At 36.3% G+C, this 21663-nt stretch overlaps 1 protein-coding gene across 2 annotated transcripts in view; it reads left to right on the forward strand.

The window, feature by feature from the left end:
* The first annotated feature begins 4666 nt into the window (after positions 1 to 4666).
* Positions 4667 to 21663, forward strand: part of LOC129787858 (homeobox protein abdominal-B-like) — a 79163-nt gene continuing 62166 nt past the window's right edge. The window contains exon 1 of one of the 2 annotated variants that reach the window (XM_055823673.1): positions 4667 to 5328. In XM_055823673.1, coding sequence (XP_055679648.1) covers positions 5283 to 5328 — 46 coding nt within the window. In that variant the 5' untranslated portion in view covers positions 4667 to 5282. The remainder of the gene's footprint in view (positions 5329 to 21663) is intronic. The other variant, XM_055823676.1, reaches the window with a different exon arrangement.

Raw genomic sequence — 21663 nt, forward strand, 5'->3', positions numbered from 1 at the left:
TCCAAGAGTGGTATGGAATCAATTTAATTGGCCACGAAAGACGACGTGTGTGCAGAATTTGCAAAAGAACAAAAAAACAAGTCGTGTGGGTCAAAAAATGTTGGTACGGAGGGAAAATTAGCTGACTCCCATAAAAGTTGACCACCCACATTTGAGAGGGTGCGCCAGGGGTCAGAGGTCGAGGAATATTCCTGCTGCAGCATAAAAATAAACTCCTTCAAGCAATAACACCCACTGAATTTTATATGTTATGGCAACGATGAAACTTTTGTCGTTTTGGTGGCGAAACTTGAGGGTTGTTTTCTGCCTTTTACGACCCCATTCCGACCACCCCAACCTCTCTCACCCATCCGTCGTACCCGTCGTAAATTCCCTCCCCTCTTCATGCGAGTATCCCACGAAAAACCCAAAAGCCCCAGCAGAGGGTGAAACGTTTATGGGGATCTTCTGTGTGCGAAAAAAGGGAATGAAAATGCGTTCGACGCATAAAAATTTCCCACTCAAGCGCCTCCATTTTGGAGCGTTGTTTGGGGGTGGGTTGTGGTGGAAAATTGATGAAGCTGGCAAATGTGCTTCTCGCCCCAAATATTGTTAATCCAACTTTTACGGGCACCCAAGATGGGAGCTAAAGCGAAGAAAGTTTCACTCTGCTGAAAGCTTTTGCCCCTCCTTAAATCTTTAAAGTACTTTCTTAAAGTACTTTCTTCTGAGTTCTTTAAATTATTTCTAAGAAAATGAGAAATTGAATTATTGAGCTTTCATTAAAAAACTTGATATGCAATTTGGTGGTTTGCCTAAAAAAAAAAATAAAGAACAAAGAAGAAAACCTTTGTGACGGGCCAATGACACAAAAGCCCACCAATCGATGACTAAAAATGGAATTTTATCAATTTCTTATTTACTTGGAAATATGCGCCAATTTCTCAATTTGTCGCGATGACTTTTCATTCCAACGTACCTACAAATAAATATTATGGGTGGGTGCTAGACGTAATTTTCAAAGAATTTCCCTGCGTACAGTGAAGTAAAAAACCCAATTTCTCAACTAATATCGATAAAGGTCGCCCTACTTGGGAATATATTTTTCCTGCTTCTTTTGCCTTTGAGGTATATTTTTTTTTGGGTATTATTTGCCTTTCGAGAAGCGCTAGAACGTTTCCTTGCGGGACTTGTTTGTTTTGCACATTTCTTGTGTAAATAAATACGTTGATTTTCTATTCGACAAATACAATTTTTAGCTGTGTTTCTTTCAGACACAGCTTTTGTGTACCGAGCAAAATCGAAAGTCGTCAGATCGGGCTCAAACTTGGGATGAGCACGAATTAGGGTCCCCACATTCCAAAAAACGTATGCGCCAAAAAATTTTTTTTTCCGGCCGGCCGTCCGTCCGTGGTTCAACTTGAAATTGCAAGAGAACGGTAATAGATAGAGACTTGCGGTAAACGGCAAAGTTTAAAAGTCGACTGGAAGACGTCCGATTATGATGTCAAATTTTACCCCCCACCCCCCCGTCCGCCATTTTGAATAACCTCAAAATTTTGTTTTCGCTATATCTCAGCCCCTGTAATAGCTAAAAATCTGAAATTTTTATATGTTGTAGATGCCATCAAGAGCTTTCCAACGATACCTTATTTTCGAAAATCGGTCAAGCCGTTTAGTCAATATGGCCGCCACAATTTTTCATCGAAAATCGATCATAGCTCGAAAACGGCTTGACCGATTTTGATCAACCCGGGGTCAAATGAAAGATCTCAACAAATCCTACAACTCTCTAGAACATCAGAAGTTTCAAAAGTGACCGCTAGAGGGCCAAAAATCAAAAACAAAATTTTCGATTACTTTTCGATGAATATCTCGAAAACGCCATTATCGATTTGCTTCATTTTTTGATATGTTATAGCTGACCATATTATCTAGCTCCATGCCAAAAATGAAGAAAATCTATGTCGCCGTTCTCGAGATATAGCCTTCCAAAGTTGGCATGTCATATCTCGGGTTCTACAAGTCCGATTTTGATCAACTCAAGCGCAAATGAAAGGTTTCGTGAAACCCTACAAATGTCTAGAACATTACAACTTCGAGAAATGACCACGAGAGGCACTAAAGTCAAAATCAAAATTTTCGAAAATTTCGAACTCGAATATTTCGAAAATGCCATTATCGATTTACTTCATATTTTAATATGTTATAGCTGAGGTTAAGACCTTTCCAACGATAGCTCAAACTCGAAAATCTATGGAGCCGTTCCCGAGATATGGCGTTTTAAATATTTCTTGGGGGATGACTTTTCAACTTTTCCCGACTTTGCGCGTATTTAAATTAATTTGCGTTATAGTTTGCTCTCACAAAATTGGTACACTGAAAGAAACACAGCTCTCGTAAGCTTGGTCAGCTTACCAGTACATTTTTTCTTTTTGTGCATTTTTATAAAGAATATTCATTTTTTCCATTTATTTTTGCTTTCTGATAGAAGTAAAGAATTTGCTGACAGAATAGTAGAATTAGCTGGAAGAATTATTGATTTTTATTGAAATTCTTAAGCATTTTGCTAAAAATTAAAATAAAAGAATATTTTTACAGCTATGAAAATATTTAATAAAAATCCTCAAAAGATTTTCCTTTCCTCCATTGCTCAGAGTCGGAGGGAATAAGGGAAAAATTCTGTGACTTGGTGTAAAACATTGTTGCTCAAATTGTAAAATTGTAAAGTTTATTTCGTCATATTCACATCATAAATTTACAAAGTTTAGAGCTTTCGATTCGTGTCCGGTTATTTTTCATGAGATCACATTTTCTTCTTGGGCTGTTTTCCACTCATACCCTCAGAGGAGCTTTTCCCCCATTTACTGCCTCATTCCACATATAGATTGAAAGGTCTCGCGTTTGCGCATTTTAGAACATTGGTGGGTGGATTATTCTTGGGCTTTCCAACAGCCCTGGATTCTATTGATTTTCTCGCAGCAAATTGGCCAATAAGAACACACGCGTCTTGTACGCTTGAACAATGCTACTCCTGCCCCCAAAAATACTCACTAAAGGAGCAGGGGATGATGGCTGAAGGGTTGCAGTAGAGTTCAATCTCCCCCTCTCGGCCCCCGACAGCCATGAGAAAGGAAGGACATTAATGTTTAGTACGCACTCTGAGAGGAATGATGGCATGAAGCATAAATTGATATTGAAGCTCACAAAAGGTGCGAGATATTGTTTTGTTGTTGTGAAATATGAGAAGAAATTACAAACATTTAATTTAATTATTGTGCCCCTTTCACTTTCGGGGGTGGAATGTGATGCGAGGGTGAAAGTGGATGTGTTCTTATGGGGTTGGTTGTACATTTGCGCGCTCCCAACTTTAATCGCCTCAAATAATAATTCTATTTTGATGTTGATGGCTGAAAGTGAAAATTATTAACCATTATGGGGGATCGTGAGAAAATTCTTTGATGATTTTTCCCGTCACTCTCGATGGCTTTTCCATTTGTGGGCACAACTTGCTCTCTGGAACAAACGCGCGCGCATCAATGAATGGAGTTTTTCATAAAACATATTCTTGGGTTCTGGTGGAGTGTGCCAAAGTAGTTTTAATGACTTCTCCTTATACAATTTTAACACCACTATTTACAAAGTCATTCGTGGCCCATTGTGGATGGAAATCACCGGCAATTCCTCGGTGGACGTGGAGGTTGTTTAAAATGCCATCATTTTGGTACACTTTACTGCCACTGTGAAGCCTCAAAGTGTTCATAAATTGGCACCCAATATTGTTATAATAATTAATATGATGTGATAATTTGTTTATTGCTCCTCTTTTTTTCCTCTTTCTCCATCTCTTCATCCATCCAGAAGGTTTTCATGCCTCACATGAAATGGTTTTTTTCGGGTGTTAAAAGCAATTTAAGTTTTATTTATCGTTTATTTGTTTTAAACTCTTCTCACTTTTTTTTTGTATATACCGCATCTTTTCTTCCTCTCCTTCGGAATGCTTTCTGAGACATGAGAGATTTTCTATCTCTCTTTAGTTTCATAATACTTGCATAGCCTGTAGATTAAATATTTAATCATTGTAAATATTTAAGAAATGATTTGGTTGACTTTTTTGTGGTGAATTCAAGAAAATTAGAGATGTTTTTCTGAAGAGTTTTTACCATAATATTTGAAGAGGAACTTTTTGTATTGATTTGGGGTTCATTTGGGGTGAATTTACAACAAGGAATGGTTAAATTTGATTTTTGAGATGAGGTTTTCATCGATAAAACCAACCCCCAACAACTTTTTAATTTTCCTTTTCAATTTTCCATTTGTTTATTTATCTACAACTTTCAATTTCTTTTACTTAAATGATTATATTCTCCAAGATAAAAAAAAATTAAAGAAACTCATAAAGTTTAGAAGAGTTTCTCGAGCCTATAAAAGAGCTTTCAGAGCTTTCCTTAGAGCCCCACAAGAGGATAGGCAAACCCGGTCAATATCTCTCCGTGAGATTCAAGGGAAAAATATCCAAAGAAAATCCCCTCAAAAATAAATCTTTGGGAAAGAATATAAAGCTCCCAATGCGAAGATTTTCCGTGGGTCAGAGTGAGAAAGCAAGGAGTTTCGATGTGAGTCTCATGGCGACCAAAGGTGATGACTTGATGGCAAAGCCAGGCGCAGTTGGTTGGGAGCGTTTGTCGTGAAAAGTCGCTTCTTTTCCTCAACGGCACGACACGCATTTTAACACAGAGAGAGATCACAAAAAGCCCACATCAAAGGAAATAGTATATAATTGCAATAAATTCGCGCAGTGAAAGAAGACACACGGAAGTGCCGCGAGCGAAGTATATTCTCAAGAATAAATCATAATAACAGAATAAAAAAATTATTGCCGAGGGAAAAATTGTTATCACACGGGCGAAAGTTATTATCATCGTTTAGTTTTTAAAATACAATAACCCCCCCGCCACGCGAGACGTGTAATGAAATATGGCAAAGGAATTGTTCATAAAATATTAATTGGTTGTTTATCGTGCATCAACACCGCTATTCATAGAGCAATTCTCGCACTTTATTCGCATCCCGCACTGTTTATCGGTGAAGAAGAATTTTATCACGAAGACATTTTGTGCTGAGATTGTCTGCCGTGCACCCCCTTAATTGTCCACCATTCCGAAGAAAGAAAAAACAATTTTTGACTCTTATGAGTAGGAAGAAGAAGTGAACAATGAACTTTTAAGTGAGTTGCAAGTGAATTTTGTGAAGAAGAATATTTTGAAACTTTCTTCCCGAGAACTTTTTGTGAATTATTTCAAATGAAAAACAACGATTTGATGCACAAGATCGACGGAATAAAGCAAGGTAAGTTTGTAGTGCAGAGAATTCATTTAATTTCCTTCTAAACAGTCAAGAAAAGAACTTTTTGGGGGGCTTTAGGAAAGCTTTTCTGACTTCAATACAGAACACTGAATATTTTTTGAGAATTTGTGAACTAAAAGAATAAAAAAAGCTTTCTTCAAAAATTTTGAGGAGTTTCTGAACTTTTAGAAAATTCATAACTTAACAACTTTCTCTAAATGTTAAGAATGTGCTTGAGCTGTTAGAAAGTTCAGAAAAAGACCCGAAATACAAATTACAGAGTTTTATGAATTAAAAGGAATTGTATCTGAAAGAAAATCACAATTAGGAAAATTTATACATAGCTTAGCTTTCTGGAATTTTATACATAATTCATTAATAAAAGCTCTGAAAAGTATGAACCATTTTATACTTTTTATTTGCGTGTGAGTATATTAGAATTACTTTTGACTAATTAAATAATCCGGTGTCTCCACTGGTTATAAACAATTTTATTAGTTTTTTTAATAAATTCTTATTCAATTGAAAAAAAAACCTTGTAACAGTGAGAATTAAATTTTAATAATTCTACAGAAAAGAGTTTTCTTTTAAAAAGCTCTTTCCTTTTACCTATAAATTCGTAGTTACTTTAAACTCGTTTGAAAAAGGCCTTTAAATAGAGATTTTTACAATCTCAAAATACTTATTTAAGAATAAAAATCATTTCAAAAAATGATTGATTAAAAGCTCGCTTAAAAGTGCTTCAAACTCATTTAAAAAAATTTGTATGCTTTAAACTTAAAGTTTAACGTTCTAGTATTAAATGAGAATTGACACAATAATATCATGTCACGTATTTTGGTTCAAGTTAAAAATTAAATAAAATTAATTCTTAAATATAAAAAATATTTTGGCGCTACGTCCCATATAGGAACAGGGCCGGCCGCCCTATATGATGTTGTTGTTCTCCTTGCGGAGAAGTAGTGGGCGGCCTTGCTAGATACTACCACGAATTACTACCACGTAGAATTACGTGGTGGTAATTCTTAAATAACATCACAAAATATCAGCTTAGTGTAAAGTTTCTGAGATACAGTAAGTACCCAATACAACTACTAGTTTATCCTTTATAATATTCTATGCTCATAATAATAAATATTGATTGAGCAACAAAAAAGATGGAAAGGTCGTTCTATTGAGTACTCACTGTAAATTTTTTTAACGATATTTTAACGATTTTTATTGTAATTTTTTTTCTCTAAAGTTCTGCTCCAATTCATTTTTGAATTTCAAAGTCATAAATTTTGTCTCGAAAGGGCGTGAGAAAGATATCGGAAGCCGTGTTGAATGGCACTTGACTGTGTGCATGTCTAAATCTCCGGGCACAATAAACACACAACGTACTAAACTATCATGGTTTGGCACTTGATGTCTCATCACGGTCATGATCGCATTTTACGACAATTGTCTCTTACTTCATCGAGACGACAAATGCATCACGACGCGCCACAAATTCCCCGACTGATGCTTTCTGAAATTTCCCACTTTTCCTCACTTAACCTTCTCTGCCCCAGACTGTTTAAATTAACCCCCGCGTTGTAAGAGGAAAGCTCCCCAATAAACAAGATGAAAAAAGCGACTGATATATGCCACGCGAACAAATTACATCGGCAAATTAAAATGCTGTAAATTATTCCGTGTTAATAAATTTTTATGGTAGACAATTTGAGACTCGCACTATTTGTTTTTCTTTTTTTTTGCTACTACCTCGGCCAAGGGATAATAAAAAATTTTATGTCCTGCACTTTACATCCACACACACTTTTTTTTTTGCCCTGTAGCTGCTTACGGGTGTAATACACTATGGAGAGTAAAACTGACCTCCCGTATGTGTGAGCAATTAACAAATCATTCATAAATATTTTTTGGGGGTTCGCTGCAATTTGAAGGCTTTTGATTGCTATTTGGAATTGAGTGTGAAATATTTTCTCAAATGGCGGGAAAATGTTCTACTCTAAGGGGCTATACGGTAGAGGGGAGCTAAGTTTATGTGGAAGGGGGTTTAGGAACCGCCCAGAAAATAATGGCTTCGAGCCATTAAGGCGGAGTTTAGTTTCCTATTCGACAGTGTGGTGTGAGTTCTGTATGAAATGTTTCAAAAAAAATTAAGGAATTATTTAAGGATAAAACAGAAAATTTCTTAAAAAATTGGAGTAAAAATGTGTGGTGAATTTATAATTTTTTAAGGGGAAAAATAGAATATTTTTATTGAGTTACAATTTTGGATATTTAAATGTGGTTTTGGGTGTGTTTGGAGATTTTGTGCCAGAAATTTCGTACGTGATTGTGTCTAGGCTACAATTCACCACACTTCGTACTAATAAGCAAAGACACACACCGTGAGTGGTGAATAAAATCAATAAGCATGAAAAATGGTGTAGACGTATTGCCTTAGAAATGAAAGAGAGCAGCAAAAGCACACACGTTACATCTAATATCCAATCAGAGGTGATTTGGAATAGGTTAGAGGGGAAGGTGTGGTGAATATATGCACCCCGTATTCACCACTATGTAAACATTTCAGGGGAAAAGTCAATGGGAATCTCGGATTAGTGGGGAAAAAGAGACGAGGGGGATTTTTTTTTGAATCATGGGCGGAGCTTCGAAATTATGGCCGCCAAACTAATACAGTCAACCCCCAATCTCTTGCGGGAGCGCGACTCTCAGAGAAGAAATCCCAGGGATTTGAGTTTGCGCCTTTGGTGCAGCACCATCGCTGTATTACCCTCAAAAATCCCGGATCGGATCAATACAGCAAACCTTCCATGATGGATGCGGGTTCAATTCCCTCTTGCTGTATGAAACTCCTCTACCCTTATCTCCCGGGTGCTACATCCTCGCTTCCGTTTTGTATGCTGGGGGATGGCGGGACAGACCCATTTAGGTAATTACAATGTTGTGGAGATAAATCTCAATTTGAATCCCTAAAACTAATGTTACAATTTTTAGTTATTTATTTTCCTTTTTCTTCTATTGAATAAAAATGCGAGAAAATTGTGGAAAATAGTCCAAGACGGACAGGAAAGAAAGAAAGGAATCTGTTTAGTTAAAATAATTTACACAAGAATAGCCCACAAAAGTCATGTTTGGGGGACCACACAATATATATTCCAATAAAATTAATTAAATATTAATTTATCGCTAATTTATGCCTCTAGACCGCACATATTCAACGATGATGAGATGGGGAAACACATTGTAAAGCAATTAAATTAATTAGCAATTATAAAAGTGCAATTATACGCTTTGAATTTCAAACGCAGTTAAAAAAAAATAAGCAACCGCGTAGGGAGGCCCCGCGCTATGGGAAGCAAAGAAAAAAAGCACGGAAATCGCGCGCTTGGGCATGATGATGATGGGAGTTGATTGTAGGATCATCAAAATGATTTTTATATCAACATAAGAAGACAAGCCCGGGACAGGCATGCAAAGAGAAATAATTTATGGGCATATGCGTGTGCTAAAACTGTTCGAATTAAAGCCTTAATTGAAAAAACATGCAAACACCTCCAATCAACACATTACTCGTGCAACATAAATAATTGTTTCTGTTTTTTTTCGCATGAATTTTTCCACGGGAAATTTGCTGTACCCTCCCGTCCCCCGTAAAAAGGTGTTCCAACACACCAAATTTCCACCTCCAGGGGGGTATTGTAGGTATATAGTTTTTCCTCCGACGGCAAATTGAACTGCCGCCAGGATATTAACAGTGCCATAAAAGAGGCAGGAAAAGGGGTTAAATGAATAGCTGTGGAGCGCCTATATTAAAATCATTTTCCATTGTTGTGATGTCAATTAAATAGAGACGAATGTATCACGCGAAATTTCACTTTATCACCCTCCAACCTGCAACCCCCGTATTGGTTCCCAAACCAACCCCACACGGGGGTTTATTTTTTTTTCATGTGTCGACTCGAAAATTGTGTGTATTCGACAGCCCCGGAAAATTACAACCTCCCCCAGGGAGAAAAAAACAGCGAGAGAACATTTGGGAAAAATGGGGAAAATTTAATTGAAAATCAACTCACGCTTCAAATGAAAATAAAAATGGGCAGGGGCGCGAGAGCACTAAAAAGGGAATAATGTACGAGAAAAAAAAAACAATTAAATTGGAGCCTTTTATATATCCAATTATATAATGAAATTTAATTAAAGCTCTCCCGGGATTGTTTCTTATCTGTCTTCTTTTTCTTGCATTCTTCTCTTGTCTTTTTTTTGCCTCTCGCCAAAGTGACTCAAGGGGAAACTTTTTTTTTCCCTCAAGACAATGTTCAAACATCTGAGAAGCTTGACTCATGGAATAACTAAAGGAGGATGATAAAAAAATTGTTTTTAAATGTTGATAAAAATAATATGTGTGTAGTAAGTTGCCAATGGTTAGTGTTCTTAAGGTCAAAAGTTTATGAAATAAATGACAAAAATATCTCACTTTGTTACTTAATAATTTCTGTAAAATCAAGGGTAGAATAATTTTTTTAGTTTACAGAAAACAATTTGAAGCAGAATATTAAATTAAAAAAACATTTCTTTTAATAATTAATTTTAGCTATCATTTATTGAGAAAATAATATCACTTATTAAACAATTTTTTTTAAAAACATATTAGTTTCTTATGGCAAGTTAACATTCTTGTAAAGGTGTTTATTCGTCTCTGATTTTTAATTCGCATTATTCGAAAGAATTTCTTAAAATCAGTTGTCAATCAAAATTATTGACATATTGCGTAAAGAGTTCTAGAAATCTTCTTTTTAATTCAATTTATTCGTTTTTTGTTAAAGAAAAATTTTTTATGTCATCTTTATGTACTCTAAGCCAGCATAGAGAAGGAGTTTATTCGGTTCTGTATTGAAAAATCCCCCTTTTGAGAAAAACAATCGGATTACTTTTAATTTTGTTTAGAATAAAAAAATAGAATAAAAAGGAGAATAATTTGATACAGGAATGGTAGCATGATTACTTCATGCATTATAAGATTCAGAAAATACAATATAATGATGTCATTATTAACATTTAAAAAAAATCTTGAGGAACCTTGTGATGAACCCAGTGAAAAATAGGTAGTATCTTCGATGATTTATTATTCTTCATTATTCATTTATATATAATCTTTTCCATAGAGAAACGAATAAACTCCTTTATTCTCCTTCACTTGCTGACGAGGCTGTGCAAAAAAAAGTGCACATAATCTCTCTTCGGTGCAAATGATGCAGAAAAATAGGTTTTCAGTGGAAAAACTTTCCTTATCAAAATTAATAAAAATAAAACGGAGAGTAGGTATTAAAGTTAAGTATGTCCAAGAATCCATGAACTGCTTCACCTTGAGATGCCCATTGCGAGCACATCCATTTGTATAGGAGGACAGGGTTTGGTGGAATGAGAAATTTGCATGAAGACCGAAGAAGTGTTTCCCCTTTTTTTCCAACGTACACCGCGCGGGTAATTATGGGAGGAGAAAAAAAAGAAATATATACGCAATGGTTGGAATTTACATAAAATACCTTTTAGAGAAGTGCACGCAGTGTGGGGATGAATCCTCATTGCTGGTCAAGGTTTGTGATCCTTGAGTTCACTCTCAAGGTTTTTCTCTCAACCATTGGCTCGTTTTTTCCTCCCCGTTGCACAGGAAGCCCATACATTCCGACGGAATCTTTTTTTTTTTTATTCAACGTGTACTCTGGCGTGATCCAATAAGAGGAGTAAATGAGACATAGAATTATTCAGAATTCTCTGCTTTGTGACGACTTCTCGTGCCAACAAAAAAGCGTCGACCTTAAGGAGGAAAAAAAGCTCACAAAATGAATGATTTTCGTGGAAGGATTTCACTTTTATTTTAAATGGGCTAAAGGGAAATTTTTTGAAGGGTCTACCTTTCAGTTTCACGCAGATTTTGGGCCATAAGAGACCATATTCTTCAGGATTTTTGTTTTATTTTTATTCTAAAGTGATTTTTTGTGCTTTAATTTGTTGTGCGAAATTTGAATTTTCCAATATGATTTTCGTGCGAAAAGCTCACCCCGTCGGAGCTTTTCCTTCTGGGTGTTTTCTCCATTTTCCACCATTTCTTTCATCGTCACAGAGACACAGAAAAGCTGAAAATAATCATAAAAATATTGTTGTTTGGATTCATCGTGAGATATTCTCGATATTACCCTGACCACAGGTATTTTATGACATATCATTTTCATTAAAATATTCTTTTGAAGATTATACATTTTTCTGACCACATCTCACCGAAATTATGGACACCCCTCGTGGGCTCATAAAGTCTCCGGTCAATTGCCGATGGTTTGGTGGACTTCACATGCCCGGTGATTTCACATAAGAAATGACTGTGTGATTTTGCCAAATTAATAATATATCTCAAGCTTTTCTCTCTCCCATTCACTCTGGGCTCATGCACACATTATATACTTTCACGATCAACCGTTATTTCCAATTTCTTTCATCCGTACAAAGGGAAACTTTCCACATAAGATCACGCAATGAAATACGAGCTTCGCAGTGAGATGTTCTTAAGAAAAAAAAAAATTGTTCGTTGCAATGGACATAAATAAGGGGGTAAATGCATTCATTATGTGAATTTCTGCGCTTCAATTGCAATTTTTCGTCACACGAAATCTCTCACAATGGCGAGGCGTTTTATTTGCCATCGATACAATGCCGCATGTTGGGAAAATATTCTCTGCAAGGATGTGAAGAATATAAATCACAGGCATGGAGGGCTGAAGAAATTTATATAACATTCCTAACATATAGGGGAAGTAGATGCCAAGATGTTTGTGATAAGGATGCGAAATGGTATGAAAAAATGTTGCAATATTTCATGTGTGCCTTTTCTGCAATATGGCGTGGTAAAATGGAGGGATGAGAGTTTTAAAGGGCAAAAGAAAGGGCAAGGAAATGTGAGGGTTTCCATCATTTTTCTAGTTAAAAAAAACTCAATCTTTAATAAATTTATCTGATACAGAGAAATCCGGGCGAGACGGGTTCATTCAATTTTCCTTTCCCTCAATTTCCTCCTTGCGAATGAGGGGAGAATTTTCAAGCCATGCGAATGTGGAGTTAAAATTGAATTTTAGACTGATAAAGAATGAATTTCAATTCATTTTGAGCTGAGAAATTTGTTAGAACCTGAATAAACCTCTAAAGACGATGGAGGCGCCTGGTATTTGCTCATTGCCTCAATTTTAACAATTTTATCAGAAAATCTTTAAGAGATTCATGTGGAGACGCATGGTAGTCACTAAATGATTCAATTTAATCAGGAAAGAAGAAGGAATAGTTGATTAATACAATACTAGTATAGATATCTTAGAGTATTGAAAACTAACCAATGGAGACGCATGGTAGTTTTTTGAACGTTTAATTCTTGTGCAAAAGGAGCTTTAAAGAAGCTAGATAAATTTGTTTCTCATGAAAGTAAATCTTTATCAATATTACCCTGATATTTTAACCATAAATCTTTCCGTCGTAGAACTTTCCGTTTAACGATAATGCCGCACGTTTTTGCAAAAACTTTTCGAGAACTTTTTTTTTCATCAAATTCCACCATAAATTCTCAACAAAAACTAATAAAAGACTTCCTACCACCTTATAATGGAGCCCCAGACTGGAGGAAACTGCAGTTTTCTAACTTTTTAATTTCCTCCCGAGATACTGAGAAGAAAATCCCAAGAAAAATCCCTTAATCCTCTGCAGAATCATCAACAATTTAAATCCATTGCACCATAAAATCTTTCCACTCCCATCTCCTGGGGGACTTGTGGAAAATTCTCGGGGCAATCGAGCGAAGGATAATGGAGTTGAGGAAATAACTATATGGCGCACAACATTTCTAATTAAGTTAATTCCCGGAAGTGCGCAAGACACACGAAATTGCATTTTGGAATGGCAAAGACAGAAAAGGAGGATGTTTTCCACGCGGGCAAAAGACATTGCGGGGCGAGATAAAGTTAAATGAAATGCAATTAGTTGTGCCTTAGGGGCTTGCTTCGGAAGCTCAATGGCTGCCAAGCATGTACAATGGGGTAGCGAGGGGGAGATTGTGTGGGATGGGGCGGTTTTTATTGCGGGCCAAAAGTGGTTTTGCTCTACGGTTAGGGGCGCTTCTGCTTGGCAACGCATACATTTATCATTTGCCTGGAGGGTTGAAGCCGAAAGATAGACTTTTATTGCTTTTTCCTCGTGTTTTTGGGGAGCTCATTCTCTCCCATTTCCTCACCCGCCCTCTCCCCTAGGGGGTGCCCTTTCAGGGTAGAACACAACCCTCGTTCACAATTGAGATGTGAGTTTGAGAAAGTTTTCGGAACAGCGCACAAAATTTTCCTTTTAAGCCCTCGCCCCATTCTATATGTACGTTCAACATCTCCACCCACTGGTGGTTTGGGGGGATGGGGATGAAATGGAAAGACGGATATTGCACGACTGTGTGTGATTTATGGGGGATTTTCATGCCAAACAATTCCTACGGATTTTCATCTCACACCCATTTAATCCCTCACAAGGGAAAATCCCTCCGTTATTTTTGGGGTGGATTCAAGGGGGAGAATTCTAGTTTTTATGGAGCAGAAAAGATACTTTAGGGCCACCCCATATCCCATCAGGCTACACCCTGGAAGTATTTTTAATCCTTTATCGGGTTACGCAGAGAAATTTTCACATTTTCTCTGGCTTTCCCAGAAAGGGGGGGTTTGTCAATGAAAATTATTTAGAACTTTTTGTAAAAGAATTTATTCAGGAATCTCATGAGTTATGTAATTTTCCGCAAATCCTTGCTTACAGATGGAAAATATTTGTCTATGTAGAGCGTGAAAAATCGGAAAATCTACCAATAGCGTGAAATTTCCATAAAAGACATAGCAAAATTGTGAAAGAAAAATCCAATTGCAATAAAACATTCCGTTTGGGGACGAAAGAAGAATAAAATGCGGACATCAAATTACATATTATACAAAAATATGCAAATTTATCCTGCGGGGGTTTGATATGGGTGTACTTTGCCGTGTGCTCCCACACAGAGTGGGAGGAGGGTGTTTTTTTTGGCCCAAAGGGATGCACACACAGAGGGGGTGTGGGAGAGAGAAAAATAACGATCGCCCATAAAAAGTACGAGATGGAAAAGCGAAATTTTTATAGTAATCTTTTTTTTTCTCTCTTGCTGTGCTGTTGGAAAGCTTAAATAAATCCATGGCACGGAAAAAGTTCATCTATATTCAAAAAGCACTTTCCGCCAGGCAGAATGAATTACATCTGGGGCGCACCAGAGGGGGATGATGAAAATGAGTATGGAGCAATGGCGTTTTACGATGCCACCCTCCGGGATGAATTCAAGTGTGAAAATTTTAATAAGATTATGAATATTCGAGGATTGTGTGCCATGATGGCAAATTTCTGGACTTTTTATCTGCAGGCAAGTGTGTTAGCTTTTAGTTAGTTTGCTGCTGCTGCCACCATCCCACGGGGGAAGAATATTTGAATATTTAATTAAAATTCCTCGCTCAATTACCGTTCCTCTTGAATTTCAAATCAAAATGCCTTCTCCCACTGCCAACCGAGACTGATTTCTTTCTGGCACTCGCAAAGGCTCTCTCGACATATAATCTATGCCCCACAGCGACTTCCATTCGATTGGACGATAAGAACCATTTTTTTTTCGGACAAATAGCGCCTGGGAAATAAATTTCTAATGAGATTCAAAAATTTGTTCCACCATCTCGTATTCTTCACATGATTTACAACCCAGGGTGAAGAAGGGGCGAGGAGAGAGTGAGGGTATAACATCCATGATATGTGGATTGTTTCATCAATTAGAAGAATAAAGAAAAGAATAAACCAAGCTTGTTTGGCGGTATATGAATAGCTTTGTTTTGAGTTTTGTTTTTATTAATTCATTTTGAGCTTGAGATTTTTTTTGAAGTGTAATTGAAGAATTTAAATAGTTTTCAGAAGATTTTTCCTTGTTTATTTAGAAATTATTTAATACCAGGCGTCTCCACTGATTTATTTTGTTCGAATTTGCATTATATTTGAGACGATGGTTTAATACCAGGCGTCTCCATCGTGCTACAGAGCTGCGTTTAAAGAAAATTCCAAATTTTACTAGGGAAAAATAATTTGGAATGTTCTGGTTTGCTTCTTATTTATTTTAATTAAGGAATCTCTTAACACTTTGATATATTTACTTAATATTCAGAAATAACAACAACATTAAAACAAGTCAAAGTGCCTTGAATAGACCAACCACTCTGTGCATTAATTCCTCTCTCTCTCTCTACATACATATGCTTTCGTACTGGGAATGAGTATGGGGAGATGTAGATGGTGTGTAGAGAATGAAAGATGGAGAGGATGAAATGCGTGGAAAAAGAAGGAAATAAGATTAGGAAAACAGCCTCATTGGCTGCTGAAATGAAGCAAGTTGTAAAAAGAGATTGAAAAATTCATGTCTTATCGCTGAGACAATTACAATTTTATGGTGTTGTTGTCGCATATACAATAAAATTCATATTCACATGGTGCCCTCCATAAGATATGCGCGATTTTTTTCCTTTTTCTGCCAAAATAACACCACCCCCGCCCCAAAAATTGGGCATATTTTGTACCCGGATGCTTTTCCATATGAACCACTTGCAGAAGCTTTTTTTTTTTGGATATATGTGTATGTATGGGGTCTTTCCCTTATCCACGAGAAGAAAAATAAAACAATAAAAGTGAATTATATCAATTCTCGGAGCAGAGATTTATCGTTCTATTTTCCCTCCGGCAAAATTTTCTTCGACACGCGGCCAAAATGCCATCCGAGCGGGTTTCCGTGGATGGAAAAGTCATGAAGGAGATTTATTCATTTTCTCTTTGCCTTTTTGCCGCGTTGAGAGCTCCCTTCAGTGCGCGGGTATTTTATAAAATATCACCAAGAGCAAGAAACGAGTTTCACTGTATATAACTTTGTTTTTCCATCTTCAAACATTTTTAATGACAAACATGACATATTCATAATTCATTCGCTCCATCTCAATCTCTGGGCTTTAAAAAAAAACTTTTATTGGATGAAAATGTCACTCAAGTGGGTTGTTTTTTTCTCTCTTAATGTTGTGTTCTTGTTTGCTACAAAACCCCGCATTTACCTTCGTGTCCACCAATGGGGTGAATTTTTCTCCCTATCTATGATAGGTGCAGAAGAATGTCCCTCTTTAGCATAAGTCGAGAGGGGCATATTATTAGTATGCTTTGGGAATATCATTTGAATAATTTTGTGATATGACTTTAATGGGATTTTTCCCCATTGCTCCCTCTCTTGTGCGCTCTCTCTGTGAAGATTATGCCAAAAGAAAAATATTTCATGGCATTTAATGCCGTACAGCAAAATTTATGCATATTCCTCCTAATTAGAGCACCGCACATACAACTGAGGGGCGCGGCAAATGTTGAAATCCATACGGAAAACTTCACAGAGATCCTAATCATACACTTTAGGTCTAAGTATTTCTTCTTGTATAAGAAATGTTTCTTGTGCATGATAAAAGGCAATTATTTTTTTTCGGGTTATACCTCCCCCCAAAAAGAAGGATGTGGAGAAAAACTCCCAAGAAGGTTCCCTCCTTGCATAATCATCAGAATTTTTTTTTATTTTAGTTGTGATACCACCGTCTCACGATATTTTCAACTGTCAAGCTATATTGACTTCTTAATTAGATTTTTCGATGGAGGAGAAACGCTCTCTCAATGGAAAAAGAGATATATAGGGGAGTTAATAAAAGAAGATTTATTTCCATTGACTCCTCAAACGAATCACACGAAACTTTTAATGGTGATTACAAGCTTATACGGGAGATGATTCTCCGTCTAAGTTGTATTTGATATTCTCACCGCTCAATCTCACCTCGTTCTTTGATATTGATAACATATTGAATTTCATGTTCATTTTTCAAGCAAAACTTCAAGCTTAATTTTAGAGCTTCTTCCAAAGAGAAGTTTTCCTTGGATATAAAAATGAAAATACCTCATTTGCATTGCTTACGGAATTTAGAACATTAAAAATGCAAGATAATTCTGGAAGGTTCCATAAAAAACTTTAGAATTTGAGTTAGATTTTTTTGGATCAAGAATTTAATTTGTATTGAATTTTAATTAAAATTTATAGCATTTGAAGAATTATAAAATATTTAAATCTTAATTCTTTTCTTTTTGGATTACTCAATTCTTTGTCTCAGAATAGTGAAAAGGACAAGGGGTGTTTATCTGGCGAATCTTTGGATATTTTAGGCGAATCTTCGCGAATCTTGACGAATCTTAGCGAATCATGCGAATCATCCGAATCATGGCGAATAATCCGAATCTTCACGAATATTGGCGAATATTGAGAAATATTTGCAAATATTTACGAATTTTGATCAATATTCTTCATAATTAGTTAATGTCGGAATAACTGACTACCTCAGACCGCGTTCAAACTTCGTATAAGTTATGTTTTAGGTGTTTTATGTGTTTTAGTCACTTCACATTACGAAAAAGTTGGAGTGACATTTTTGTTCCAACCGGCTTACCGGTTGTGGCTTAAACTTTACCTTATAGCTCGAGAATGGTAACAGATAGAGACTTCGGGTCTGAAGTTTTCTATGGAAATGTGGGTGTAAAATTTCATTTTTTCACATTTTCAAAATCCAAAATGGCCGCCGTCCGCCATTTTGAAACACTGTCAACCACGTCCCTTATAGCTAGAGGTCTGAAATTTTAGTATGTTGTAGAGCTCAGTGAGATGTTTTCATCGATAATTTACACTTGACAATCGGTCAAGCCGTTTAGCAAATATGGTGGCCTAAAGCAAAGTGTTTTTTCGATATATCTCGAGAACGGCTTGACCGATTTTTATCAACTCAAGGTCAATGAAAGGTTTCAAGAAGCCTTACAACTGTCTAGAACATCTCAAGTTCCAAAAATGGCCGCAAAAAACGCTAAAATCAAAAACAAAATTTGCCTAAAGGAATTGATGCCCGAATGTATGAAGGATGATCCTCTATCGCAGAACAATTTTAACCCATCTCATCTTGTAGGGGAACATAAAAAATAGAAGAATCGCGAAAGAAACTCCCCAATATCCACTGGGATCACATCGAAAAGTGCAGTGAAAGTACAGTCCGGGAAAACATAACCTCAATTTGGTAACAACATTTAAATGAATAGGAGGACCTTAATTGTGTTCGACCAGCGTGGCATCGGGACCTCTTGAGCTTCTTTATAACCCTCCCACCTTTCCTGCCTACCCGAATGAAGATTTGAATGATTATTGATTCACTTCTGTCTTTCCGGACTTCCCGTCGTTGAGTCGCACTCCAAGAAAAAAAAGCTATAAAAAAGCTATAGCTACAATTTGAATAAAATCAAATTAAGACAAGAAAAACAAGAGATAAAATTTTGAAAAAAAATCTAATGACAAAATCTTGAAAACGGCAGAACAGATTTTTTTATCTAAATGATTCAATAAAATAAAATTTTAAATCAACAGTTGTATGAGAAGGTTGATAGCAGTTAAGTAAAGTGTATTATGATCCTTTTGGTTTTTTAAAGTGTTAAAAAACAATTTACACGTATTTTGCTATAGAAGATGAATAAACAATATTTTTTTTAATATTGTATTTCTAACATATAAATTGAAAACTTCAAATTGTATATCTCTGTCTTACTAATTATAAGACAAATATTGACTAACAAAAGGGCTAGACGGCCTACAGGCCAAAATAGCTTTTCTACTACGCAAATATGTGATTTAAAATGTGCTTTTAGGCACAGTTTGAACCCGAAGTTAGAGAAATGAATTTTCCGACGATTTAAGAACCTTTTTCTACAAAAAAATTGTTCTAAATTTGAAACCAAGTTCAAAAAATTCAAACAAACACATTTAGGTACGTCTATAATATGCGAAATGCTTAAAAGTTAGTAGTTTTTTGCCTAAAAAGTATTATTTGTGCACCAAAAATATAGGCGAATCTACCGAATCTTGGCGAATCAACCGAATATTGGCGAATCAAGCGAATCTTGGTGAATAATCCGAATCTTGGCGAATAATCCGAATCTTTCGCGAATCATCCGAATCTTTGGCGAATAATCCGAAGATCCGAAGATTTTCATTCAGATAAACACCCCTTGGAAAAGGATAAATATAAATTAATTTGAGATTTTTTTATGCTAAGGGGGTGGTTAAAAAGAAATTTGAGAACATTAAAAGGAGTTTTTCCACTTCAGTATGAGAAAATTCCTCATTTGTGAAAACAGTTCTGAGAAAATTTAAATAGAATATCAAAGAAAATTCTTAAATTGATTAAAGTAAAATTTATTTAAATAAAAAGATTTTAATTTAACAAATTAAGTAATGTTGTACTGCGCAGCATATTGTTATATGCAGGAGAGGTGAGGAAAAATCTTTGCGTTTTTGTGTGTATTTGGTGAGGAAGATGGGGAGGAAAAAGAAAATATTTAACATCATAATTAAGTTGGAGAGTGATGGTGGTGTTATGAAAGTGAACATCCTTGCCAGAGAGCGTCTTTTTATGCTTTTCTCTCGTGGCTTTTAGCTGCTGAAGGAGAGAAGTGAAAAAAAGTTTAGTACAATAAATAACCAATAAAATTAACATTGTATTGGATTTATGTGGTTGTTCTCGGGAGAGTCTGTAAAATAAATTGCACACAATAAAATAATTTATGTTATAGGGCATGAGACTAATTAATTGAATGCATTTATATAGCGCGTATTACACACATTATTCCGCCAATTGATTCATCCCACTCACAGTGTGGGGTTGTTTTTTTTCGGCACTTTGTGCGTCGTTTTTTAGCTGCTTGTGCGTGATTTGCGAATGTTCCATTTTTCTTTTTCTTATTGTTGGAGAGGCAGTGACGCCATCAAAAGGTCGTGATAAGCCGTGATAAGGGAACCTCATTCTTCCTTCCTCCGCGTCTCTCTGGCATATCAAAGTGGAGCTAAAATGCCTCTTTTATGGGATCTCTCGCAGTTCTGTGCTTGAACATTTTTATTTCTTTCTTTGCAAGGGACAGAGCGAGGGAACGAAAAAAAATTGCAAAAAAAGGAAAAATCGTGACAATGGTAAATTAATGCTATGGGTAGAACCACACAATTTATTTTCGTGACTTCGATAAAAGGAAATGTACTGGTAAGCTGACCAAGCTTACGAGAGCTGTGTTTCTTTCAGTGTACCAATTTTGTGAGAGCAAACTAGAACACAAATTCATTTAAATACGCGCAAAGTCGGGAAAAGTAGAAAATTCATACCCTAATAAATCTTTAGAAAGTTATATCTCGAGAACGGATCCATAGATTTTCATAAATTTTTTTTTGTTTGAAAGGTCTTGAAGACAGCTATAAAATATCGAAAAATGGAAAAATTTTATGTCGCCATTTTCGAAAATTTCGATTTCGAAATTTTCGAAACTTTGTTTTTGACTTTAGCGCCTCTTGCGGTCATTTCTCGAAGTTGCAATGTTCTAGACATTTGTAGGGTTTCACGAAACCTTTCATTTGCGCTTGAGTTGATCAAGATCGGACTTGTAGAACCCGAGATATGACATGCTAACTTTGGAAGGCTATATCTCGAGAACGGATCCATAGATTTTCTTCATTTTTGGCATGGAGCTAGATAATATGGTCAGCTACAACATATCAAAAAATGAAAAAAATTTATGTCGCCGTTTTCGAGATATTCATCGAAAACTAATCGAAAATTTTGTTTTTGATTTTTGGCCCCCTAGCGGTCACTTTTAAAACTTCGGATGTTCTAGAGAGTTGTAGGGTTTGTTGAGATCTTTCATTTGACCCCGGGTTGATCAAAATCGGTCAAGCCGTTTTCGAGTTATGGTCGATTTTCGATGAAAAATTGTGGCGGCCATATTGACTAAACGGCTTGACCGATTTTCGAAAATAAGGTATCGTTGGAAAGGTATTGATGGCCCCTACAACATATCAAAATTTCAGCCCTCTAGCTATAATAGCGGCTGAGATATAGCGAAAACAAAATTTTGAGGTTATTCAAAATGGCGGACGGGGGGGTGGGGGGTAAAATTTGACGTCATAATCGGACGTCTTCCAGTCGACTTTTAAACTTTGCCGTTTACCGCAAGTCTCTATCTATTACCGTTCTCTCGCAATTTAGCGTTATACTACGGACGGACGGACGGACGGACGGACGGACGGACGGACGGCCGGCCGGAAAAAACTTATTTTTGGCGCATACGTTTTTTGGAATGTGGGGACCCTAATTCGTGCTCATCCCAAGTTTGAGCCCGATCTGA

Source organism: Lutzomyia longipalpis, chromosome 1, assembly GCF_024334085.1.
Source record: "Lutzomyia longipalpis isolate SR_M1_2022 chromosome 1, ASM2433408v1".
Lineage (NCBI taxonomy): Eukaryota > Metazoa > Arthropoda > Insecta > Diptera > Psychodidae > Lutzomyia > Lutzomyia longipalpis.